Here is a 27,401-nt window from a genome sequence, read left to right as displayed (position 1 = left end):
GGGCTAGTAGGCACATTTTTTTATTTCTTTACACACAAATACACTTTGACATTAAACCGGGAAGAAATATGTTTTGATGAACAACTGATTCATTTATTCTAGTAGCAAAGAAAGATGTTACAGCCGATAAGAAGGAAGAAAGGCTGCTAGTCAGTGGTGATGCATGCTGATGTTGTTCTTGTTGTTTACAGTTCTTAGCGTCTCCAGATGAAGAACACACACAAACATTTTTATCCTTTTTTTAAATGAGCAAACATTTATTTTGTGATTATTTTCTATGGGTGCTGGAAAATAACTGGGAGCTCAGGCTGTTAGAACCTTTTTTGGTCCCACTGTGGTCTACGTTAGGAACCATATTAGCATTAGCATAAACTCTTGGGATCACCACATGCTTCTCCATTTGGGTTAGTTCTGTCAAGTTTGAAACTTGTGACATAATAATCCATCTATTTAGTTTGTGCCTTTGTTAGAAAGACAGGATGCTACATGGAGCCGCTGGGGTCCAGTTAAAGCGTTGGTGTTAAAACCAGAGCCCTTGGTAACGAGAACGTTGGCAAATTGTGCGAAATATGTTGAAAACCGTCTCAGGTGACCAAATAGATTTGACTATATAACGGTGGTTTACGTCAGCCGGCCCCAACCACCAAATAATTTGGCATTTTGACAGAGACAGAAGCAATATTTACTTGATCATCATCGCATGAGCCTCTGTACACATATCAACCACTCTCATTTGATCCAGATCATACAGTCATAAAATAGTAAGTCTGCAAGCTGGCAAAAACAAACATTTTTATAGAGCTTGTTTGGAAAGGGGAAAAGGCCAAATGATGACAATAAGAGCCAACAAATTGTAAGCGAAAAAACTGCAGCATTTAAGAGCCAATTTCAGCTGGCCTACTTAAAATACGAGTGTTGGTGATTGTGGCGACAGGCTTGCAAATGAGGCAGTGAAGCCTTCAAAACTGCCACAAAAAAAAAGAAAAAAACACTGAATTAGGCTACCTTACCTTGTTTCCATTTCCAACATTTGTGAAGCGGGATTTTGTGTAATAACGACCAAAATAAAATTGAGTAAAGAATAAATCATCAGGATCACTGGAATGACCAACTTTGGTAACATTATTATTATTATTATTTTTTAATATATGGCTGCTAATCACAAGCATGTTGATAAAGTGAAACTAACTGGCGGTCATAATGCTTCATTACAATCTCACAGCCCAGTCCCCAGTCTCACTTTTCTTTTCTTTTTTTACTTTCTGGTATTGCTATTCACATTTCCACTTGGAACAGCAAAAGCATAACAATGTCACCACATACAGGGATGTGATTTTTCCGCTAATTCGCGGAATTCCGCTTTTTTTTTTTATCTCCCCCCAAAAAAAAAAAAAAATCCGTTTTTTTTTTTTTTTTTTTTCTTTTTAGTAGTTCATTGTGTATGCACATGACTCCGACAGATAACATCTTCTGCTATAACAAAGACATTTGTGGTATGCTCTAATATGAGTTACTTTTCATTTGGTCATGATACAATTATTTGTTCATGAAATTTGAACTCTTCAACATTATTTATGTGTTAACTTAGTAATCACATTAGTTAGATATGATGATATTCTCAGTGATAGTTTTTAAAAGCAAAGGCAGTCCAATGTTTTTGAATGTGACTGATTTTGAGTTGACTAAAACTGCCATTTTATATGGGATAGTTCAATATACATTGAAAATTTATGCTGTTGTTTTGTCTATTTCTTTGTCATGTGAGTGCATTGAAAGTACTTAAAAACACGGAAAACCCATGAGCTCCACTGCCCTGGACCTAGCTGGTGCCCCCAGACCCCCGGCTAAATTTTCAGATAATTTCACTTTGGTCAAATCACATCCCTGCACATAAAATCTGAAAAATCATAACATAAGCCAATAAAACCTGTTTGATTGCTTAACATTTATCCAAACATTGTTTGGAGTGGAAGTGGAAATAATTTCCTGAAGCGTTTGCCAGTCAGATTGATATCTGTCTATGAAGAAAAAAATGCTCATGTGGTAAAGTTTTATGACTATTTCAAATGTAAGATAAGGTGACCTTAGCTTTGGGCCATTTAAAGACTATAATACCATTGTGAAAAATCACATAAAATTCATAATGTTAAAACAGTTCATCAAATGTTTGTTTGTTTTTAATTCAAAAAAAATAAAGAGCTTATTTACTGTGAGAACAGAAAGTGTCTGTTTTGTTATTAGTATTTTTTAATAATATAGTAATATTTATTTGGAGATTAAAAGGTGTATCTTTTTAGTAGATAGGTTTTATATTTTATTTTTTTATTTTTTTTTTTAGAATTTAAGCCGAAAATAAAGCTGCATTTATGGAACTTACTTTTACTTTGCACTTAAAAAAAAAACTTTTGGAATTCTTTTAACCCCCCCCCAAAATGATACTTTATTCTCATACAATTACAACTTTTGTTCTGTAAATAATATGAATTTGTAATTGTAACTTTACATGTTCTATTCCTGAAAGTAAGCAATTTTTTTTTTCTAATTCTCCACGGCACAAATAGTACATATAGTAGTTATGTTTAATTGTTCATTAGGAGAGGGGTCTTTGGCGAAAATAATTAAAGCCCCTGATCTGTGGAATCACCATCTCGCACGTCAGGTACATGCTTCACTCCAGATGGCCTTGCTTTCGTGACATTATCGCCGCGTTCTCTAACCCGCAGGTGACGACTGCGTCACGTCACAGAGGCGTTAGTTCTCAACGACTGTTATTGTGCTGTACAAGTACACTGAGTACAGTGGAAGCAATTAAAAAGTGGTTTAAATGTGAAGCAAAATGTCCAAATAAAAACAGAAAAGTTGGCAAGGAAGGATGAGGAGATGAGAGATACGCTTTGTGTGCTGCGAAGAAAATTTTCCACAAAACATTAACTGAAAGTAGACTTAGCTGCATGTGTTTTTAGGCTACATGTGCATTTCCAGAGCTTTAATGTAAGATGAGTTTGAAATAATACAGAAGTTCTCTGGCATCATAGTTTGTGCTATACTCACGGTTGAAAAACATTAACATAACGCAAGTATTTTTGTATTTTTTATTAGGACATTAGAAAAGGACACCAGGTAATTATGGTTTTGCGCTACTACTGTTTTCCAAATGTGATAATCTACTCGATTAGCCCTAGTGATTTTATAACGCTAGTGCTTTGTGTGCCTTTAACAATCTTATGACAAAAAATAAAACTTGTCAATGGACACGAAAGCTTTAGTGGCAGAAGACGAGGGCAGTGTAAAGAAGACCAGGTGGTTCGCAAGATAGCTTTAGTCGCCTTAAGCCATCTTCTACGATTTATGCAGTCCTCTAAAATGGAAGCCGCAACGAAATAGCAACTTGATATGAACAAGAATCCTCTGCTTCAATGGAGTGCTTTTCAATCCCAAGCAAGCCAATGTTTATGTGTGTAGAGAAGAGAAGAAATAGAGGGAAGACAAGGAAAGTGGTTGGACGACCTTTAGCTTTAGCCAGCTAGCTTGACCACAGCCCTACCTGAGTTCCAGCTAGAAACTTAACTCGTCAGTTTCTCCTTTGCGTTTGTTTCTAATGATAGCGACAATGAGCTATGATGATGTCATTTCCTGCTGTCTTCCTATTGGTTGACAGGCTGGTTGAGTCGCAGCCAGTGTTGCCAACAAATCTTCATGATGATGCTAACAGGTGCTTAATGACACGATGCCACTAAATAGAACATTACATCGATTCTACAGTGAGTGGCATCACTCAAACTGGCTGGCCATCTCATGAAAAAAAGACCTAATGTTTGTTTAATTTAAATGATTTTTGTCTGTTAATGCAATGCAGAGATTAGTTTTATAGTGTTCCCCCGCTATCCACTGGATTAGGATGGAGTCTTGCCATGAAAACTGAAAATCTGCCAGTATTTAATCCCCCTAAAAAGACAAAGCACTACTTTTTCGAAATGAAGATCCTCAGTTTGCTTATAATTCCTTGGTACCAAAAGGTCACAAGATTGCACGTATTGCTTTGGCCTGGGCCCAAAAAAAAAAAAAACACAAAGTTGAGAATAGGTGAATTTGCAAGTCGCAAAACAGGAATATTTTGGGAACACATTGATAGTTATCTTATTTGTTTCGATGTTCCTTTGTTAACAACTAACAAGGGAGTGCTGCAGCCCAGCAGACTGGCCGGGCGTTTTTCCATTGGTGGCAGAGAAAATAATTTTATCATTTAGAGGAAAAACGGTGAGAATCACTTTACAAAAGTTGCAAAAAGGTTCCAAACACATTTTAGGAGTAGCTAAATTTGATGATAAGTGTTTTTTGGAAAGAAAATTGCTTGTCTGAAAAGTTGCTAAATGTAGCAATGGTATTATAACATTATAACATTGATTATGAATGTTTGCTAACCGTGGCATTAATGACTTGGTGTGCTTGTCTGCTAGCTTCAACTTGAAAATACCAGTTTGTTCCGAGGATCAAAGTCAAAAGTGTGACTACACCGTTGTGTTACTACAACATGAAGTCTTTGAGATCCACGTTTCAGAGAGCTTTAGTCCGTAAACTCCCTGATGAAAACTGTTCTCTCTGTTTGAGTTTCAGTCCACAAAAAAATGTGTAAAGTCCATAAAACCTCCACAGTTTGTGTTAAACTCAAGTGGGGGCAGAGGTCAGCGCCGGCGAAAGGTTCAAAAGAGGCATCCTACGAGTTCTGGCTGATCTCCGAGTGCCGCCTGTTTTCATCAGCGTCCCTCTCTGATTGGTACTTGGAAAGGTCACATGGTACGAGGGGGAGGGGCCGCCCCTGCTCAGCCACGACTGCCTCGTACGGAGGCGCCGCCTCCAACGGGAAGGAGATTGATGCGATGCGTTGATGCTCCGAGGGCGGCGAGGAGGCGCTGGCGGAACTGGGACCCTCTGAGTCGTCCAGACGGGGGTCCCATAGCGAGTAGGGTGGCGGGTCGTCTGTGGGTATGTAGATGTGAGTGCAACCCGGGCCCACACATTCATCGTAACTGTGGAGAGGAAGAAGTTAGTTAAACGTCGTACAATCTCTCACTTTTAATCCATTTGTCAATTGGAGATGTTTACTATGATTATTTTTTGATTTTTTTTTTTATAGAGGGTGAGATCAATATTGCAAGAAAAAAACTCACAAATGTGCCACTTTATAAAGTGGCAAATTTTGCCACTTTATAAAGTGACAAATTTGCGGGGGAAAAAACGTGTAAATTTGCTACTTTATAAAGTCGAAAATTTGCGAGTAAAAACTCAGAAACTTACGAGAAATACACGTAGCGTAGTATTCGGATGTTTGGGCCAATACTTTTCGGTCTGGTTTTCAAATAAGGAGAAAGTAATTGTTTTAGCAAAGATTAACCATAAGCATTGCTCTTTGAAGCGTTGGGCACGGCCAGCGACAAAGACGCCTCGCTTTGTGAAGGTCCACGCCTGAGGATCAAGCATTTAAGTTCATTTGTTAAAATGTATACAGTATTTACTTGTACATTTATGTTTCCAGAATTATTATTTACACATTCATACATTTTGGTATTTTTTTGTACAAGAAGTTGATTTGTCGAATCCGCTGCTCTCCGTCATTCACTTGCATTTACCTAAAGTATGCTAGCTTCTGATTGGTTAGTGTTAGTCAGCTGATAGGGAATCAGAAAGTGTCGCTCGAGCTGCTGTGTATGACGAATAAAGGTTAAATTAAGAATGAATCTGTCTCCATCCTGCCTTTTCATTTTATAAACCGTGTCCCGTTAACCACCAACGAATCCTCACATTAGACTATAGCTACGCTTCGTGTATTTCTCGTAAGTTTCTTGAGTTTTTTCTCTCTCGCAAATTTGCTACTTTATAACGTTTTTTTCTTGGAATATTACCCCCCACTCTGGAAAAAATATATATATATACGTGGCCCTTAAACGCTATCATAGTTTATTTTCTAATGTGTCATAACCGAGTCCCAGTAGCACCACTCTCTCTTCTCGAGCTCCCCGAATGGTTGGTCATCGCACTCCGCAAGGAAGGTGCTACATTGCAATTTCCGAATGGAGCGAATGGAAGATTTTGCTGCCAAGTGACAAATGTGTGTTTGTTTAGCCATGGACCTCGTGGTTGTCAGCAAGTAGTGTTTTTACCAAAACAAAGTCAAGTTTATTGTAGCTTAAGGCACATGTTGCTAAATGGTTCAACTTTCGAGGCACTGACAACCACAAACTCATTTGGAAAACAAGACAATAGCCTGAAAAAGTCAAAGAAGTTGTTTGTCATGTGACGAAGCTTCACATGTGACTGAGAAGGGAGCTCATTTTCGGCCTGCAGGCGGGAACCAAAGGACTGAAATCCTTCTAATGTCACATTACTGAACAACAGCTGACATTTTAGTCAAATCTGAGTCACTCATAGTTTAATTACTAATTGCTAGCCACACAATTGACTATAGTAACACTCAACTAACACACTTAACCGGAACTTCTTTGACGCAAACTGGTTTGAAATTTATTGTTGTTTTTTTTAGCTAATCTAATTATGATCTAAAGCCATGCTATACAGTATAGTTCCATATAAGGGAGGACTTCCATGCTTTGGTTGCTGTCTTTACCATTCAACATATGGTGTGTGTGTGTGCGTCCGTGTGTGTGTGTGTGTGTCGGAAGTGTGATGTTGACATTCTCAGTAGGTGAGCAGTTTCTGTCAACCATCTGTGGCACAATATAGCCGGCATGGCGCTACTTCAGGGCTAGAGGGTGCTATAGGCCTGTCATAAATCTGTGTCAAGCTCCTCCAGTATTTTATTTTACATTTTAAAATATTTTATTCATTTAATGAATTTTAAAAACATTAAGAAGTTTGCTTGGATGTTCGACAAATCATTTTAAAGGAAGACCATATATCACCATATAGCGTTTTCCCTTAACATTGAATGAAATGAATGGCCATTTCTATTCTACTAATTTCTAGGTCCTGATCGTAAAAACGTAAAAACATTGAAATAAGGCCAGGTATTGATATTCCCCCATTACTAATGAGAACCCCAGAATAAAAAATCCATACTTTTATCATTTCCTTACACATTTTCATACTTTTTTCTTTTAATTTCCTTTTAATTCATTTTCCTTGTTTCCTTGTTTTATCATCTTTTTGACTTTTTTTCCTTTCGCTTTTAGTTCCCCTTCTCGTTCATGTTTTCTTATCCTCTCTTGCTTTTCCTTCCTTTTTGTTTCCATTTTTGCTTTCTTGTTGCCTTACCCATCTCTTATTCACTTCCGCCTTACCTTTTCTTTCCTTCTTTACACAGGCAAGCACACACGCGGCAGAAGGAAGGTTGTATTTGAATTATTAAAGTTGCCAATTAAACCAGCTGACATTTAGATCAAACGCACCATGACTTGGCCTTTTTAGACGTGCACGCGCACGCACACGCACGCACAGACACATCCAAAGGGCAGCAAAAGCGGAAGCATCACTTTCTCATAAATGAACGAGCACAAAGGAGGTCAGTCAGTCAGTCAGCGCAGGAGGACACTCGGATATTTGACGTAAATGGCAAACGGAGGAGTTTGCACTGTAACTCACTGCGTTGGTGAAAATTCAAAACGGGACACCATTATAATTATGCTCAAATAAATAAATGACAAAGACGCTCACCGTGGTGGAGAGTCGGGGTACAGGTGGTTGACTTGTGACAGACTGTAAGAGTCAAAGTCCAAACCGGGTGGAAAGTCTTCTAAGCAGGTTGACCTCAGTTCTGCGACAGAACCTCCGAAGGAGTAACCATCTGGACCTACAATTACACGTTCATATATATTAGGGTTTCAAACCAAGGTGAGGCTTTTGGCGTTAGGTTTCAAACCAGGTTTATGATTTCAAATGATGGTCTTGAATTAGGGTTAGCTTTGGTTTCGAGTCCTGCCAAGGGTCTGAAAGTAGGTTTCAAGACTGGGTCAGGATTTCAAGGTATTAGGGTTTTAAACCTGGCTTGTGGTCTTAAATTATGGTTTTAGCGTTTGAAACAAAGGCCAGCGTATGCCTGGGCTGATTACTTGTTCATCGATTTACTGTGGGTTTGAAAAAGTCAAGATTTCAATAAACTTACCCTCATTTCATTTTTTGAGGGGACGTCTAAGCAGGGCACAATTTGATTGGCTGCTTGCAGAGTTGAGTAAACCAGATGTTTCTTTGAAGTTAATTGCCTCAAATTCACCCCCCGGCCTTTTCGGTGAGCAGAGAGGGGAGTAGTGAGCAGTTACGGTCAGAAGAGGAGAGGCTTGGGCGCACGTTGAAAGTGATACCACAAATATGGATGCCTTTTTGCTGTGTTGATTAATTAGCATTGTCTTGGGGGAGGGGGGGACATTTTGCTAGTTAGCCCCAAAGACAACTTGAGTAGCCCACGGGTCTGTTCTAAAACTAGCTCACCAGTGATGGGACATGGTGGCTTACTAAGAAGAATTAAAATAGAAGAATGTTGTGTATACTTGTGTTTTCCATAACAAATGTTCTATGTTTTGTTTAAAAATAAAATTGTGTTCAATGGGAACAAAATGCTGTTTTTATGTTCCCAAAATTTAAAAAAAATGTCATTTTTTTAGCTATAATGCCACAACACTTTTGCTCACGGTTATCATGCCGCCAGAAACTCATATCGGCCCATGCCGAGGTCAGAGTTTCAATTTAGCATTTGAATCCAAGGTTGAACTGAATTTGATTTCATGTTCACATTTGAAACGTATGTTGTGCCAGTACGGACCGTAGCTGGCTCTCAGGTGAGGGTTCCTCAGTCGGCTGTCTTTACGCAGGCTGCCCACGATGATGGTGACGCAGGAGAGGAAGAGCACCAGGCCTATGACGATACCCGCCACCACCAGCGGAGACACCAGGAGAGACGCCTCGCTCCCAGACTCGCGCTCGCTCCTGCAGTCCGGGTACTCCCCATGGCTCTGGTTCGAGCTCACTGGCGGAGTGAATGAAGAAAGGTCGGTCAATGGATTTCAACTGAACACTTCAAATGCATTCTTTTTCTATCTATGTTCATTGGAGACTCAAATATGCTAGGACCATTTGTGGTGTAGTGGTTCACATAGTTGATTCGTGAAGTGGGCTGAGACTGCCGCAGTTCCTATATTAAGTTAATTGAGGTGAGGAGTTATATTTGTTTACGTAAACAAATCCTGTGGTTATTGGTCATGTAGTGTTTCACATAGCTGAATTTCGTCTAGCTGTCGCAGGATCGCTGGATTGCCTGCTTTTCTTTTGGGGTCATCAAAGACTCTAAATTGTTTCATTGTTTACAAAAAGATCTAAATATGTGCTTGGTGGTGTAGTGGTTCACATTGCTAAGTCATGTTGGGTTCATTGCAGGCTCTTAAAACATTTTTTCCCTTTTATAGTATAATGGTTCACATAGCTGATGATCACATAGCTGATGTTGGAGTGTGCATTTTTTTCCCCTCATGTGCATACAAAGTAACTGAAGCAAAAGCAGACAGTACAAAGTATGTATGTTAGCATGGTATGGGGCTGTTGGTGGTGTAGTTGTTCCCATAGCTGACTTTCATGCAGATCCATGAATACTGTACATCCCAATACTTTTGTCAACATTATATGTTTAAAATGCTGCAGTGCGAGCAGCGTGGAATCCAAAGCTGCGTGCCAAGCGGCGTGGTGCGAAGAGCGAAAGAGAGAAAGCAGTGTGGCGGGATGTCATGTTACGTAACAGCTTTATTCTCCCGCACACACTATCGCACACACTACAGACTCCTTATCCTCCCTCTTCCTTCGCCATCTTTCCCAGCCTCATCATTCCCCCGGGGACTTACTCCACTTCAGCGTGTGACAGATAATTAGAGCTACACTTTACACACTACGTACACAGTACGCACACACTACACACATGCTGTATCCTTCTCAGCCGTTTAACGTCTCATTGCTGTTTTTTCTTTCTTTCTTGGGCTTGTCGGTCTTCATCTTCATCTCCCCTGCAGTCCCGTCACTCTCTCCTTGGGGAGTGTGCTTGTGCTAAATGCTAATATTTGTAGCACTTAGTTCAACATGTGCTCATATTAATGTAGCATGAGATGTGTAATGCTTCTCACAACTGTAGGGGTTACGCTTTCTACTACAATAGTAGTATAGTATCCTGATGTAGCGGTTATGCTACAGATGATACATCTCTTTGTACCAATATGTGGGGGAGGATTGAAATAGTAGTTTTAAAATCAAACCCACATTTTTTAATATGGTACTAAAATAAACATAGTTTGCAAATAGTTATCTGTTTTGCGTTAAGCGAAGAATCAACCCGGAGCTCATGAGGAAAATGAGGATGTGATGAAAACATCAAATGAAGAGCGAATCACGTTAGCCGAGAGGACACGAGGATGCCTCGAAGCGCCCGTCTGGCTTCTCGGAGAACAACGTCTCGGGAACGCTTTGTGGTGAGAGAACATTTCCCTCGTCTGGGGAATGGCTGTGAAAGCAACACGACGGCAGACAACACAATTACCCGCGCTGAGACGAGACACCGGAGAGAAAGTCATATCACACGGCTGGAAATTAGATCGGAATTGTTAAGTTTCTGGAGTTAATGAATAATAAAACAAACACATTTGAAAACAACATATTGAGAAATAACAAGAGATAAGACGAAAAAAATTCTGTGTTATAGTGTACCGATCCCTCTTTTTTAGAGTAAACAAATCAAATTTTTTACACAATAATTATCACATGAACCTGTATCTGTATTTATTGTTCTATAGTCATAAAAATCAGGATTACAGAGGATTTAATATTAATCTTAAGGAAAAACTAGACTGATCATGGACTACTTTTCGTTTTCACTCTTCTTCTTTCAAATTAACACAGTGTAAAGCAATAGTGTGCCCCCATCTATTGACAAGGAGTGGAATTGCACCCGAAAGAAACTACATTTGTGCTAGATGTGTGCCACAGAATATTGACTTTTGTAACAATATAAGTACCGAAAGAAACTGTTAGACTCTTTGTTGTTTATGTATCAGCAGTAGAACATGGGCTCAAAGAAAACACCGGTTTCTAAAAATAAAATGAATTAAATAAATTGTAAATAAATAAATAAACGTCAAGCAGAACAGTGCTGACTGATTGATGAGGCCGTGGGCTTTGAGTGTTTTATTTATTTTTTTTAACTTGCACAACGTCTCTAGAGGTGGAAGCCTGATCAGCAGGGAGCTTTAGTGACAAGCTGTCACAGTTACTTACTCGTCTTGTTCTTTCATAACACGTCACCGCATCACACTCGCACACTCGGGGACAAACCTACCGCTATGTTTTGAAGGACAATAACAAGCTGCAGCACAGAAATGACCTAGTTGCTTTTCCTTTTTTAATGTTTTCGGTGTTTCTTTGACCTTTAGATTTTTGTGTACATGATGTTGTCGTACATTTCTTCTACAGTAGGTAACCTCATTGCATAAGCTTCAAAGTTCATCACACTGTGTGCGCACTAATAGCTGGCTTCAGCTGCTATATTAGCAAAAAGGTGGCGTAGTGGTGTAGTGGTGTACACGGGAGATGACTGCGCGCTTGGTGAGGCTTCCCGCATTAGCCGCATGTATTATGGACGAGCGTCAAGCGGGGACGCTCTCATCCGCTGCGACATTTTGTCATTCCGAGTCATCAGCACCTTCTCGCCCTTGTGAGGAGGTGAGGCAGAATCTTCCTGGCACCGGTAAAAAAAAAGAAAGAAGAAAAAAAGACAGGGACACACACACACACAAAAGCAAGCAGAGGTGGCAAATCCAGGTCCAAAAGGTAAAAACCCTGCCACAGTTTGGCTTAGCCCCATGGTGCTAGCTAGCTAGCTCCCGGGTGCTCGGTTACTTGCTAGGGAGCTAGCTAGCTAGCCCAAGGGGCTAAAGCCAAACTGGCAGTCTTTTTTTTTTTTTTTTTACTTTCTGTACCTGGATTTCCCACCTCTGCAATCAAGCAGTGTTGATATCACGCATCATTCAGTAATTATTTTTTGTTTTTTTTAACCATGTAATCATTAGTTTTTAATTTCTTATATTCACATTGTGTATTGCAACAACTGTATTTTCTTCTCTAGAAGATAAGCTAAATTGATTTTAAAATAAAGGACAAGATCTAACTGTAGTGTAATTTTGAGAACATTTATTGTGCAGACTTTAAAAGTCAACATTAAAACTCAGGACTGTGAAAATAAACAAATACTATTATATTATACTTTTAACCTTATACTGTAGGCCACTCCTCCTCGCTGACGTACACCGTAAACAGAACTTATTAATTTTTTTGTTCTGTTTAGCGGTCATAATTTTCTCCCCAGAGTTCAAACACTTATTAGTTTTCTATTTTGTTGTTCAAAGTTGTATGCTCTCTGCTTTTGCGTGGTTGTTGATAACTCAAGCACATTATTTTAGTGTTAAACGCACTAGCCCTGTCAGTGTCACTTTTAGTTGAGCGTAGCAATTTTCCATCTTTCCTTGTCAACCCTTCGTGCGAACGGTACTTGTTAAAAGTGTATCTTATTCACCGACACAGAGGCGGTAATGATTGGCGTAGGACCGGCTCCGCAACGTGTTTAGCTGCACTTGCAGCCAGCCCAAACTCGTTGCTAGCTAATGCTGCTGCATAACTTGGTAGCATCTAGCATAGCGCTTGCCTCCACTGTCTACTTCCCTTACATAGATGACGTAACGTGCTTTTTGGGACCATCCTGTGTTGACCATCTGTCGACCATCTATTAAATCACAATATTGAAGGGGGGAAAATAACAATGAGGTGTTCTTTTTTTCTAAATCTTTCATCCTCGTTGAATGTGTGCCTTTAACTCATGTACTGCTATCAGTTTTCAAAGCAGAGTCCCCCACATTGCCAACCAGACGTTTTACTGCATTTTGACAGATATTTCCAGACCCACAGAATATTGTGTAAATCCCACTTTGATCGATCCATAAACATCGCTTTTTATCAGGATTGGTCGGATGAGGTCGAATGGTCACAGGGATTGAAGCCAGATCGGCTGCATCACTTTAAATCCATCCACGATTGCTTGATTAAGAACTTGATCAGTGGAGAAAATAGCTTGTTATCTGTTCTACCAAGTTGCGCCAACACACGCCGCTCTCACTTGGCCGGCCCACCTTAGGCTGCCGGGTGGGACTCGGGATGCGAGCCGTAATTCCTTTTTTTTGTGTGTTTTTTTTTTTTTTTCATTAGCGGTCGGTCCGCTCATGTGGTGAGGGAAATCTCACCTTCCTTAGCAAGTCACAACACCCGCCTGCTTTTTCTTTCTCACCTCGCGAGAAACAGCTGCTCAAGCTATTTATGTCTTTATTAATTGAATGAGGGCACTTAAAGTGGTACCTTTTGTTTACAAGTTTAATTTGTTCCTCTGATCATGCTGGTAAACATTAAGTTTAGTTATGACCAAGAAAAATGGCCACACAAAGCCCTCACTGTTATTTACCACACAATTTGCAGGTGTCCAAATGGAACAAAAGCTCTTCTCTCTCTTTAAATTAGATTTCCCTACTCTGTATTGGTGTCTTTTATATGCAGTATATCTTTGTTATTCCCCACTTTGCTCATTTCTGTCCCGCCTTTCTCGGAAGCAAAGTGTGGGCGAGAACAAGCGTCCAGAAAGCAGCGGAGGAGATGATCAAATAGAGGAGGAAAGGGGAGGACGAGGCTACATTTAATCGTGTTAACGCAGCGCCATAACATCTGTCTGTGTTCAACACACAAATACACATTAGCGTTCTGTACGTCAGCAAAACTGCACGACTGTCAACAAGCTGAGCAGTTTGTTTTAAGTTGACATTTACCCTTTATTTCTCCTTTCTTCCTTTTATTATTCAAGCCCTTCCAAGTCCCCTCCCTCCATTTGTGTCTCCGCACTTCCCCTTGAGAGCGCTGCCGTTCTCCCATGATGCCCTTTTAGCTCGCCAACTCGCTAGAGACAGGACATGTTGTCATGGAGGGCGGACAGGCGGGAACATGATGTGAACATAGTAGGTTGGAGGCCAGATAGGGAAGCTAGAAGTGCTTCTGAGAACAATCAAATAAAATTGTACCCAATCACTCTACACTAGCAACAATTAGCGTGTTTGATTACTTCAATATATACAGGGTGACATAAAAAAATGGGAACTTATTAACAATCCAATAAAACCAAAAGTAATGGAAGAAAAATATTTTATTCATATAGTAATTGAAACCTTTGCCATTTGCAATCAAACATGGAATCCCAGCTGATATGTTGCAGTGGCCAATGAGGAATATCAACAGCAGATTTCAATGGCTTCATACAGGAGGATGTCATATACAGCAGAGGTCCCCAACCCTGGTCCTCAGGAACCGGTATCCAGCCTGTTTTCCATGCCTCCCACAGCCAACACAGGTGGAGATCGTTATCAGCCTTCTCCAGAGATTGCTGATTAGCTGATGATATGAATCACCTGTGTTGGCTGTGGGAGGCATGGAAAACAGGCTGGATACCGGTCCCTGAGGACCAGGGTTGGGGACCTCTGATATACAGGACGTCATTTAAATAAAATTGAAAATTTCAACATTGTTTCTTAAATGGCACGTTTTAAGGTTTCAGTTACTAGGAATACAATATGTTTCTTCCATCACTCTTGGTTTTATTGGATTGTTAAAAAGTTCCACTTTTTTTGTCACCCTGTATACAAACCGTATTTTTAGTTATTTATTTTCACTCTGAAATGCTAATCCCAAAGTTAAGATTTTCCTTTCGGATCAATAAAGTCTGAGCTAACTCTACTCTGCTCCAATTATTTTACTTAACCTTATCCCCTCTGTGCCTTAATTCTGAAAACTTAACCTAGCACATAAAGTTAACATAATCCCTACTCTAATCTTACCCAAACTGTCCAAACCTAGCCAACCTAACCCTAATTTAACCATTTCAGCCTACACATCAACCATACAACCCAAAACAAACATTGTACAGTGTGGAATATTTAGTGCCATATAGTGGTGAACTAATAGAATGCCTACCACCAATTACTACCAAATATTATTTGGAGAAAGCGAGCAAGAGCTAGCATAAACAGCGAGCAAGAATGGCTAGCAAGAACTCGCCGGAGCGGCTAATAAGAGCGGCTAGCAGGAGAAGCTAGCACAAGCGGTGGGTGCCCGAATCACGGGACTCAGCCATGACCACCTGCAAGCCCCAGCTGTGGAAAGTAAGCGGCGGTCGACCCATTGGGTCCGACACTTGCTACAACTACCATCAGAGGCTAACTACGTTCGCTAAGTTCTTCTCCTTTGGGTAAATGTAGCAGAAAGATGGCAGCAAAAACATGTCATCCTCCTGTAAGGCGCGGCGCGACCTATGTGAGAGTAATTACTGATTACTAGACCAACAATTATATTGAAAAATGTACGTTGATTTGACGGAACTTTTTTTTTTTTTAATATTATTAATCTAAACCAACCCTAAATCTGCAAATTCTAAAATATCCCATAATACATAATATAGCCTAAACCCACCGCACACCAAGCAACAGGATTGAATGATTTTTGATGATTTCTTCTTCTTTTTTTAATTTTTTTTTTTTTATGCACATTATCAAATTACAACATCAAACAAAGATAAAGACATTCATTCTCCCAATTTTTTTGCTTCTCTCTAATTAATCAAATACTAAAGGACAAAGAATGGTAAAGCAGTTGAATGTTCCTGCTGTAATTCATATTTTTTTAAGCGTTAAAGGACACACAACAAGAATGAATTTTTATTCATTATTTATTTTTTAATTAATCGGCTGATTGATGGATTATTGTGATTTTATACTGCTGAATATTAGAATCTGAATCAGACTAAAAAAAAGTCCATTATCAGTCAGGCCTTTTAACTTTAAAAAGCTATTCGGTCCATTTTTCCTGTCCTTGTTCTGCTCGCACCGTGTCAAACAGTCAGCCATCTTGACCACCTGCTGTGCGCTTTAATTGTCATTTGGGGGTTAGCGAGCGAGGCGGAACAGCCTTGCTATTCTGAAACCGCACACACATACATATGCACACACGGCTCATATCCATTTAGATAGATGTAAGCCAGCCAACCTTATAGACGCAGACTCTCGGATGGCCGAATGGAGCCTAAAAAAAGCGCTGTTAAAAGCACTTTTTTTTTTTTTTCCACGGCCATTTCCATAAAGCGCGGCGATGCGGTGATTGATAGCTGGCTAGAGGCGAGGCGAGGCGAGGCGTGGCGTGGCGGCGTGGCGCTGATGGATAAATGATGCGTGCAGCCAAGGGGAACACACGCAGATTCCATTTCAGATCTGCCCGCATCACAGCAGTGCACACCCACACCAGCCGTATGTAGATTGGCTTGAGCTTTTATCTTCTTGCCACTGATAGCTCACTCACACACATATGTGTATAGACACACACTCACTGGTGTTTGCCTTCTTATTTAATGCAATGTAAACAAGTTGGCGCAGTAGGAACCATACTGGGGAACAAACAGTCCTTGAGGTCGCTTTAGCACAGCAGAAAGATTTATGTAAGCAGAAATGATTCATTCTGAATTATAAATCTTTGTTCACCTATCTATGCCAGCTACATATAGTGGCAGGCCGTTTGTTTCGTCTGCTACTCAAGGAACTGCTCCTCCGATTGGCTGACAAGTTTTAGTTCAAAATATTCACCAATAAGCTGAAACTGGCGAAAAATTCCAACATCTCAAAATGATATTGATGTGTTTTTTTTTTTTTTGTTAAAGTATTTGTTTTGATTTTGTAGCCACTTGAGGTGAATCCACATTTAACTCATTCACTCCCAGCCATTTTCACTGAAGCAACCCCCTTCTCTTCCGACCGGTTTACTGGATTTTGACTGATTTTGCAAGGCCCACAGAATATTCTGTTCTATTGCTATAAAAACATGGAACCTACCAAAAGAAAGATTAGAGTCTCTTCTTTCGTTGGGAAAAAAAGTATATTTCTATAATATAGCTAAGTTTTATCATTATTCACATTCCTGTTGAAAACACTGACAAAAAGAGCTTGTTGCAACATGGCCCTGGCTGATCTCTTATACTCTGCTGCCACCCGTTGGCCATTTTTGTAATGACTACCATTGCTTTAAGCCACCTCTTCAGGTCAGAGGCTGCGTCAAAGCCTTCTGTATGCTCTAGCATTAAAAAAAACATAATAAACGTATACATATGTTTTGGGGACCATAGCAGTATTAAAAATACAAGATACAAGATGGCAGCCCATTGTTACATTACTAATGATAACAGAATTAATCATGGTATCCTGTGAGTAGTTCAGCTTTGATTTCACATTGAGTAAGTTTTTTTGTTCTTATTGTAAAATGGGAGCCTTGCGGGGTCTGAGCAATTAATTGATGAACAGTGAAGTCAAATTGCAATGGCTGAAATTTTATTTATATAGTGCCTTGATACATTCAATCATTAAGAAGTGATATGCCACAAATTTCTTGTAAACAATTTATTGTTGTAATCTAACTTTTATTTATTTACTTCTGTATGTGTACTTTGTTTGTTTGTTTTTTTTTTTTTAGAAGTTAGAAGCTGTAGTGAACATTTAAAAAACTGAAAGTTGAAGTGTTTAGTAAGTTAAAAAAATCGAATTAAAGTCGATAAACTGTCTTGCATATTAATTCATGGTTCATTTGCCTTTATTTTAGCGTAAGCCTAACCCATTAAAGACCATAAAGGTTGGGTAATCCGAACCCAAATGCTGACTCTTACCTAGCCCATCCCCAGTGCAAATAATGTAAACGTAATCTTTGGTAGGCAGTGATGTTGATGCATTGACATTATCATGAAATGCTGTAAAGTAGTGTCAACACACTGCTCCTTAACCACAAAGCATTGGCGTGCAAAATGTCAACCTTGGCCAATGCAAGTGTCTTATCTCCACCCAGCAACCCATCCCTGAGCTTTTTATCCATCCCGTAGCTTGGCTCCCTTTGGGGAAGCACACCCCAGGTGCCGGGGGAGACGGGGGATGGGGATGGGGGACGGGGGGGGGGGGGGTGATCCGCATAAAGAGTCAGCCGGGGATGTGAATAATAGATCAGAGAAGGAAGCGAAGAAGGACGAGGTGGTGAGCAAAAGGAGAGGAAGCGATTTAAAGGGCACGAAGGGAGGACGGGACGCATCCGTCCGTCTGTCCACCCCACCCACCCCCCCCCCCCCCCCCCCCCCCCTGCCGCGTCTCCCGGACGCCTCCGCTGTGGTCAGGACGTGTTGCGTAAGCACGGGATTCATCTTTTATTGAGGTGTCTATAAATACTGTCTGCTGTTCTCTTGGGTTTAAAAGCTCAACCTCTGATCCGGCTATAAATAAAGAGGCAAGATAGCCACTAAACAAGACACTTTTCCTCCAGAAAGAAAGCTTTTTAATGCGCTTTTGTCACCTTAGAAAAGAAATGTTCCTACTAATGAAGGGTAATCCATTATTCCTTGATCACTACATATATATATATATATATATATATATATATATATATATATATATATTAGGGCTATGTACAAATAAGTGTGTGACTCGAATTGCGAATTGGCCATTGAAAACTGTCTCCATCCAAATCAGAAATGTTAGAACATATTGTCGCCAGAGAGCACCGTTCCGATGGCCTTTGCGTCTCCATACGTGTGATCTACGTTGGGAGTGCATATGCAATGAAATGAAAGCTACGTACTTCATTCAAGCAGACACCTGCAAGTATTTATGGGAATATTTGGTTAGCTCGCCAAACGCCACGCTAGCAAATTGAAAGGGATTATACAAACTTGGGTCAGCGGATCTGAGAGACCAACTAGCTTAGCGCTAGCTAGGATGAGGGTAATTCCAAATTCCCTTGGAAGCAATTTTTGCTCGTGACTGGCACTGAAGAGTTCAGCGCATTCAGGGGAAAATATTTCAAAGATAACAAATCATTGATTTCCCACCGCAGATTATGCGTATGACATGGGTGCAATTCCCTTCTGAACACAGCCAGGAAATCAATTTAAATGGCATAAGGGGGCAGAACACGTCATGTGTCATAAAACTTGTGAGTCTCTTGTGAACTCAACTTTCTGTTTTACTACAAATAGGAAACAGGATTTAAGGAAAAAAAACATTAAAAGCCTTACATTTGTGACATACTGTACTTTATAGTTGAGTAAAAACAAGAACATTACGTGTCCAAAAAGCAGAATTGTTTTTTTCAAATACCTCTTATTCACAATTATACTACTACTACTAATGATAATAATAATAATAACAACAACAATATGTAATTGTGCGAAGCACATTGAGTTGCCTTGTGTATGAAATATGTCATATAAGTAAAGCTACCTTGCCTTGTCTGTTATTATTATTATTATTATTATTATTATTATTATAAAAATATTTAAATATATTTAAGAAAAAAATAAGGTATTTATTTAATGTTTAATACAACTGATGGGAAAAAAAATCAAATTTAAAAAGTGCGATTTTTTTTTCATTAAAAATATATGGCAACTATTCATCAATATTCACAATTTTAATAATACCGGTACCTACACTTACTTCAAAAATGTAATATATGTTAAAATAAAAAAACATTGTATGACCTAAATTATTAAAGTATCATATTTTAATCTATTTCAATTTAATGTGAGTTATTTATTATTAAAGTAATATTAGCAATAACAATGACATTGAATACATTATTTAACTGGTTAATTCTTGTTATATAATGTATTGACTAAATCATTTCAAATTCAGAGATTCATTGAAAACAATTAAGACAATTATTAAAAAGAAAAACTACAGTTCCAAACCCAACAACTCAACATCATGAATATTTAAAATACTACAAGTTGGTGGGCCCTTGAAATGTACTTGAGTAAATTTGACATTTCTAATTTCATTATTTCACGCTAAACAGCCAGAAATCACATCAGCTTTCCTTACCTGAGCAGATCAATTTCATCAGCATGAACTCGTATTCACAATGTGTCCTCCCAGCACATCTCAACAGGCAGGAAGCCAACTTCAAGTGTTCGCCGACAAGCGCTGATGCTGCTAGTGCTGCTAGTGCCGCGAACGCCGCTGCCCAGGGAGGATGGATGGAGGGAGGGATCGGAGGCAGTCAGATGAGGGAGAGAAAGAAAGAAGGCAAAAGAAAGCATAAAAACAATCAACACGGAGCATGGAGATGGACCAACATGACGGCAGGAAGTGAAGGAGTGAAAAAGGCGTGAGGCATCCCAGCTTGCTGTTTATGAAGCCTCGGGCACTGTGTGTGCATGCATGTGTGTGTGTGTGTGTGTGTGTGCAATTGTGCACGCTCTTGTCTTTGCCTGCTAGTGCAGCTCAATTCTTGACTTTAAACGCGGGCAGTGCAGAGTAGCTCACAATACTATACAGCAATTTCATGATCAAATATACACTAGTGCCTTGAGATGCACTTAAATCATCTTTCCCAATTTAAATGAATGGAAGTGACATTAATCCGTTCCACTTTCACCCCAAAAACCAACAAAAATGTTTCTAGTGTGTTTCTTTGATAAACAAATGAGAACTCTGTAATATGTTGGTGCATCATTCATTCATTTTGACATGTGACATCTTCATATGCCTGTGAGGATTGTTATTGTCTGTCGTAATTGTGATCAGTTATCAGTGGCTTAAATAGTATGTAATTGATTGGGCTGGGTATCAATTCTAATTTCATCAATTGAATCGATTTTGATTCACAAGAGTTCAGTTCGATTCGATTAAAATTTTCCAAATTCGATTCACTTCACTTCAATCCAATATTGATTAATTATGGAACATCAATTATTCTTAAATATCAATGACAGGATCAAATCTCTGCAAACATTAAATATCATTGCAATACCAATAGTAACACAATATAGCATTTGCATGATCATTTTTGTAGTAGAAGGAAACAATCTACAATATCGACCTGAAGATTCGACATTTGCAATACGAATAGTGCATGATCATCAATATAGCAGGAGAAAATTATATGTAAGTGATTGAAGAAACGATGAAATATTGCGATACATATTTTGATATAGCATTTGTGTAATAATTAATAAATCATTTCAGATATCTACTGTATGTAAAAACAAAAAAAGCAAAAAACTATGTAACATGGAAATCAGTAATATTACAATACAGTGATTTCATCACTACATGATGAGGCTTGACAAAAAAAATCATGCGTTATATAAATAGATATATATGTGTGCGTGTGCGTAAGAAAATTGTGTATATGAATGTGTGTCTTCATTGCATTCTGCTGGAACATGGCCACCGGCTTTCAGTGTTCCAATCAATAAGAGAAACACACGGACAAGTCATCCATTTTATTAACAGGCGAGAGCTTTTACAAGTACAACATCATGGAAACATTCTTAGCAGCAAGTCTATTTGCTCTGAGGGGAACCGATCAACCAAAACAAATAGTGTCATTGTTACTACATGTCATACCAGTCCAAATATTAAGAGATTAAACGCTACACTCATTCGATTCATTATTTTTTTTTTTTTTATCCCAAAAATCTCTGGACTGTTTTGTTCATATCGTGGAATTTGCGAACTGCCTGGGAATATTGCCGGCATGCTGCTTTAGTTTACAGAATGCTGCTGTTATGTTTTTAAAATACAGCCCCTACCTAGAGCCAGCTTCACTCAGAAACATGAAATCTCATCGGCTTGTCAATCATCAGTAGACCAACAAACAAAAAAAGTCTCAAGAAGCCATGACGTAGAAAACACATGACATTTGCCTTTTTGCGTTGAAGTGGCCATTTTCAAGTCTTCTTGCCCAAAAACAAGTTTTTCCAGCGGGAGTAGTTTAACAATTCAGCCCCAGGTGCCACTTTCAAGCAATAACATGGGATTTGGTAGGCTTATTCATTGTGAGTTGAAAAAAGTCTCAAGAACTTATGCCTGAAGAGACACACGAATCTGCCAATTTGTTTGAAGTGGCTGCTGTCTCTTTGGCTCATTTTAGCTGTTTTTAGAATCATTCAAAAACAAAGTTATAATACAGTATTTTGGAAATAAATTCAGCCCCCAAAGCTCATGAAATTTGGTTGGCACGTCTATCATGAGACCCGCAACAAAGTCAGAGGAAAGGCCTTTTGCCTTAAAGCGTCCATTTTACGCTCTTTTTGCCATTTCCACAGATGTCTCAAAGACTAACTTGTCCAATTGTAGTATTTTTTACACGCGGCCCTCAAAGCTAGTTTTACTCAGTAACACAAAAATTGGTAGTCAGTCCTATCCTATGCAGACACAAAAGTCTCAAAAAACATGTTCAGGAAGTCGGCCATTTTGTCTTGAAGCGGACATCTTTGTGTCATTTTCGCAGTTTCCAAGGTTCCTTCAAAGACGAACTTCTACTTTGCAAATTTGGCCCCTGCTGCCATTTTCACATCGCAATAGGATATTCTTTAGGCATGTCTATCATGAGTAGACCCACAAAAAAGTCAACAAGCCATGCCCAAAAAGAAGTCTGCCATTTTGATTTTGGTGTCTATGCTTCTCTTGTGAGCTCCTCAACGTGATCGCGGCGACATGTTCTTTTTTCCCATTTTTGTCTCCTCATTCAATCTCATCACGATGATGAGATGAGACGTCATGTTGTGTTTCCTCTTGTTCACAGGAAGTCCTGTCCATGCGTCCCGGTCGGCACAAAGTGCGCAGGTGCATTTTGTGTGAGTGTGAGCGCGTGTGTGAAAGAGAGAGAGACGTGCATTCTGCTTCTTTATTACATAATCGTCCCAGCTAACACTGACAGATATTACAGACAACACACTCTGGCAGTTACACCCAAAATCTGTGTAGCCTTTGTGCATTTGTGTTGCTCCACACACCTAAAATCTCCAAAGGATTATAGTCCCTAAAATCATAATAAAGCAAGAACACTATTTGTACTGATATTATATAATGTTTGCTTTCAGTGCGTGTTGTATGGTCCACTTTGAGAGACAGTTTTCACTGATGAGGCGAGAATCCGGTTGCTTCTGAGGCGGAAGGTCCCAACCATGACGTACGTATTGTCGGTGATATTTTTCTATTTGTGAAAGCAAGGGCCACATTTATTTTGACTAGACGGTAGTTTAAATACATGAGCTCAAATGTCAGATTATTTGGTATGAGGTCATCTTCGGACTTTACGTCAAAGCAAAAACCCCGATTGATTGTCTTTAGTACAGGATCAAAGATCAAGGTCAAATATATGGCCCACGGGCCATAACCGGCCCCTCAGGGGGTCCGATCTGGCCCGTGAGGACAGTACTCAATTGGCAATTTTTCACAAAAATGATCTGTTGTTGCTAATTTTGTCCACTGGAGGGTGCACTGACAACCACTTAAATGGCATTGTGCAAGTCGACCGTGTCTCAGGATTTGAAGCAAAAGTTTTCCCCTCATTATTTTCAGAAATTTCAGATTACTCTACAGCAACAAATGGGAATATTTTATTATAATTTTTTGCAACAACAAAAAAAAAAAACCTGACCTGTCATTATCAGCCACGGACAAATTTGGGTGAAAGTGGCCCCTGAATTCAAATGAGTTTAACACCCATGTTCTACTGCTTTTCCTCCTGTTAGCCGCCGATGCTAAAGGATGCTAAATGAGGAAGCAGCAGACAGGAAAGGACGCCAAAGGGAATCTGGCCTGTCCTGAAGCTTGAGCATCATTCCATCATGTGCCAGGTATCCCCTATGTGTGCACACGCCCTCATCCATCTCCTCCCAGATCACCCTGACAGTCCATTAGGACCACACGTCACCCTCATCCATTCACAGCGACAGGCCGACTTATCTCCAAACGGGGACCAAGAGCGGGAAGACGGCGTACGCGCTTAACCGTGACGGCGAGGGCCCCGGTGATGAGCGCTCGGTAAGGAGGTCAGCGGTCCAAGCCATTGGGATCACTTTTAACGCAGCCTGTCACCTTTTCTTTATTAAACTTGATCAAATCTATCGAGCTGTTTTGTCACAGCCTGGTGACAGCCAGGAGTGAAGTCCGACCCGACTAGTGAGCTGACTAAATGGGCTGCTCTATGAAAAAAAATTGAAAAAAGTAAAAGCAAGGTGATTTGGTTCTCTTTTCTATTCATATTATTCATTGTTTGCTATTTTAATGTATTAAACATAGCAACCCATTCAGGCAGAAAACTAAATCTTCTTTTTCTGTCTACTGACAACATGACTACTGCCGACTAAACGGGCTAGCTTAGAAATATATTTAAAAAACAAACCAACAAAGGAAATGGGTTTTATCTATTATATTTTATTTATTATATTTGCTTGCGGTCCGATTTTTTCAAACAGCTACCCATTGAGGCAGGAAATTAGATGGGCCTGTGCTTTTCCTTGCATCAATACTAGTCAACTATACTACTGCAGAATTAACTGATTAGTTCTCTTTTCAATTTGTTTTGTTTATTCTGTTTGCTGGTTCCAACTTTTTGTCAAATCGCAACCCATTTAGGCAACAGGCTAGACGGGCCTCTTTTTTCTGCCTTCTTGCGTCAACACAAACTGACAAGCTAGCCACATATATCATTTAGAAATTCAAAAAACTCTTCAATATTTACGTTGTTTACTGTTATGTATTTTTAAGACAGCAGCCCATTTAGGCAGGAAGCCAAATAAGACTTCGCTTTTGGTGCCTGCTTTTGTCAATACAAACTGACTGCACACCATAGCTACTATGTCTTGCTATATAACCACTTGGCTACCACCAGCAGAATTCAGGCCCAACCAACTTGCTGACTAAACAACGGCAAAGTGAAAACAAACTAATCGGTTCGTTTTTTCATTTCACATTTGTTATGTTTGCCATTCCATTTCTTTTAAACGTATTGCTGCCTAAATGGCTTCCTATCTCTTCATCTAGCTGTACATAAATATAAAAGCCACGTTTGATACCCGGAGGCTCATTTTCATTGGCTTTGTGACAAAGAGCAAGCAAGCGAGCGAGTGAACTCTTTGGGATTTGTGTGTAACACTGACATTTACACTTGAACAGCACCGAGGCCACTTAGTAAACGAGATTTCATTGGGGGAAGGCATCCCCTCGCTCATACCCACAAAAAAAAAATAAAAGGCTGGTGATATTCCCACGAAAGCGTCCGGCAACGTTTGTGCCAGGTCCGCAAACGTCAGCGTACTTTTCTGCTCCAACAAGAGAGTTTACAAAGCGTGTGGGAGGAAGAGCAGAGCCTGAGCCAAAAATCACTACAACATGCCTACAATATGCTAGTGTGTGCGTGTGCGTGTGTGCGTAATTTCCCCTCATTTCACTATTACATATTTTTTTTCCTGCTTGGTTGCATTTGGCTTGTAATTTTCCCTTTTGTTTCTTTTCCTTCAAATTTAATGGCAGATTTTCAATACAAATTAAACAAGCCAGACTTCTCTACGCTCTTCCAAAGTATAGTCATTAAAAAGGCCAAATTGTCCTTGTTTTTGTAATATAGCTCCTAAACATTTATTTAAATGCAGACATTTGAAAGACAGTATTTTCCCATTAAGATTAATTGAACTGCTGTTAATCATTTACAGCACCCAAAAATAAAATAAAAATCAACGTTTACTCAAAGGACAATCAATAATAAAACAACACAAAAAGGGAAAACAATGCAAATAATTAGATAATATAGATATAGACAACTATATGTACTCTGTAGTATTTGTGTTTTGTATGCGTGACTTTCAGGGGCGAGGCCTAGTGAGTGACATCAAGAGCTGGATGGCCAGTTAGCATGTGAGCGTCTGGGCGTGAGCTGTAGTCTACAGCAGCAATTTGTAAGCGTTCTCATTTTGTAATTTGTTTTGATTCAGTTTTAGTTAGTTTCAGTATTAGTTTTAGTTTAAAAAAAATGTGTATTACTTGTGCGCAATATTTAAAAAAACACCATGGGAGCAACGTGTCATCTGAAGGCGCTTTTCTATTGGCTGCTGCTACATGACGTCACTTTTGTGTGACACACTTTAAAATGTCCTTCTTCCGGTAATATCAAAATAAATCTACTTAAAATCACATTTAAAATCATCCGCAAAGGCTCATGCATTACATTTATTACCAAAGACTAAAACAAAGGACATATATGTATGTATATATATATATATATATATATATATATATATATATATATATATATATATATATATAGTTTTATTATTATTATTTTTTAGATGGAAGAAGTTTTGAAATGCCTTTTCTCAGTCTCATTTGTTTATGTCACAAAAACCTGGCATTTGGACAGGGGTGTGTAGACTTTTATGTGCTGTGCACTGTGCCCATAGCAGGCGAAATGCTCCCATGCCTCAGTCCAAAATACATCCTTAAAAAAAAGGGGGAAAAAAGGCATTTTTTTCCCCCCACATCTAAATACAAACAAGTTGCTCATACAAATGCACTCATTCCCTCACGCACTACATTATCAATCTGGCGCGTGTGATTCAGGTGATGACAATCTCATGACATCACATGACCAACGTGACATTGACACACACACACCATAGAGACGCGCTTACCTGCAGCAAGCAATGTAAACATCTGAGTGTGTGTTCATCAGCTTTGTCACATCAACATGGACGCCACGTGAGGCTGGTTCCCGCCTCCCGGGACGTGGCCCACCTCCCCAGAATAGCCTCCTTGGCGGTCAAACTGCCTCCTCTCTTTCCTTCCTTCCTTCTTTTTCTTTTTCACGTCGGTGCTCGAGCACGGCCCAGCGTCCGTCCCCGCCCTCCTCCTCGTCCTTCTTCTCCTTCTTCTTCTTGGCGTGTCCTTCCCTGCAGGATAGTCCACTTCAGCATCATCAGCATCCCGACAGCATCCTTCATCCTACTCATCTTCCTCATCCTCAAGTGGTGCACTGGCACCCCCCAGTGGTAGTAGTTTGGTGGCAGCGTCTTGCAGGCGAGAGAACCTTAAATCAACAAATACAACGCTGTTCTTGTCGGTTTTAAGTTTTAAGTGAGACAACATGACAAACATATTTTTATTGATATGGTGGCAGTATGTTAAATAAAATAAAAATAATAAATAAATAAAGCCTTTTAAATAATAATTTTATCTCCAGCATAAATTAATCTAGCATGTGGAATTTAAATGACAATTTTATTTTATTTATTAATGAATTAATTCTTTATTTCAAACGTGAGAGTGACAAGAAAAGAAAAACTAAACAGAAAACAATTAAACTAAAGCTAAGATGAAAATTGAATCATATTTGAAAAGGATTAAGAAGTAATCAATAATTTACTCCATATTGTTATACAAGTATTTTTTATATGCACATATCCTTTGTGCATATATTGTATGTGTGTATTTATTGACACATTTAAGAAAATGTGATGAAATAAT

The 27,401-nt window shown here is 39.4% G+C and overlaps 2 protein-coding genes across 11 annotated transcripts in view; one reads left to right on the top strand and one right to left on the bottom strand.

Moving 5' to 3' along the window:
• The window catches only part of LOC144061504 (arylsulfatase I), a 44,034-nt gene that overhangs the window by 11,771 nt on the left and 4,862 nt on the right, over positions 1-27,401 (top strand). For 3 of the 10 annotated variants that reach the window (XM_077582018.1, XM_077582028.1, XM_077582027.1), the window contains exons 3-6: positions 8,820-8,996; positions 22,979-23,067; positions 23,633-23,737; positions 23,831-25,837. The gene's annotated coding sequence lies outside the window, so the exon portion shown is untranslated. Of the gene's footprint in view, positions 1-8,819; positions 8,997-22,686; positions 22,722-22,978; positions 23,068-23,632; positions 23,738-23,801; positions 25,838-27,401 lie in introns of those variants that run through there. The other 7 variants (XM_077582019.1, XM_077582020.1, XM_077582024.1 and 4 more) reach the window with 7 other exon arrangements.
• bean1 (brain expressed, associated with NEDD4, 1) lies at positions 5-27,092 on the bottom strand. The gene is made up of 5 exons (XM_077582043.1): positions 26,570-27,092; positions 19,971-20,108; positions 8,771-8,974; positions 7,669-7,804; positions 5-5,027 (listed from the first exon to the last, which is right to left on the bottom strand). Exons 1-5 carry the CDS (start codon positions 26,589-26,591, stop codon positions 4,715-4,717), a joined length of 813 nt encoding a protein of 270 aa, XP_077438169.1. The 5' UTR covers positions 26,592-27,092; the 3' UTR covers positions 5-4,714.

The sequence above is a fragment of the Vanacampus margaritifer genome, chromosome 12, assembly GCF_051991255.1.
Source record: "Vanacampus margaritifer isolate UIUO_Vmar chromosome 12, RoL_Vmar_1.0, whole genome shotgun sequence".
Taxonomy (NCBI): Eukaryota; Metazoa; Chordata; class Actinopteri; order Syngnathiformes; family Syngnathidae; genus Vanacampus; species Vanacampus margaritifer.
The sequence above is the reverse complement of the archived record's forward strand: the minus strand, read 5'-3'. Positions and strand labels throughout refer to the sequence as shown.

Bases quoted from the DNA above. Each gene is read 5' to 3' on its own strand.
- bean1 (XM_077582043.1), bottom strand. From the start codon at position 26,591: ATGTTTACATTGCTTGCTGCAG. The intron at 20,109-26,569 runs GTAAGCGCGTCT...CTCCCTGGGCAG, and splicing joins GTTTACATTGCTTGCTGCAG to CGGCGTTCGCGGCACTAGCA. The intron at 5,028-7,668 runs GTGAGCGTCTTT...TCCTCTCCACAG, and splicing joins TACCCCGACTCTCCACCACG to TTACGATGAATGTGTGGGCC.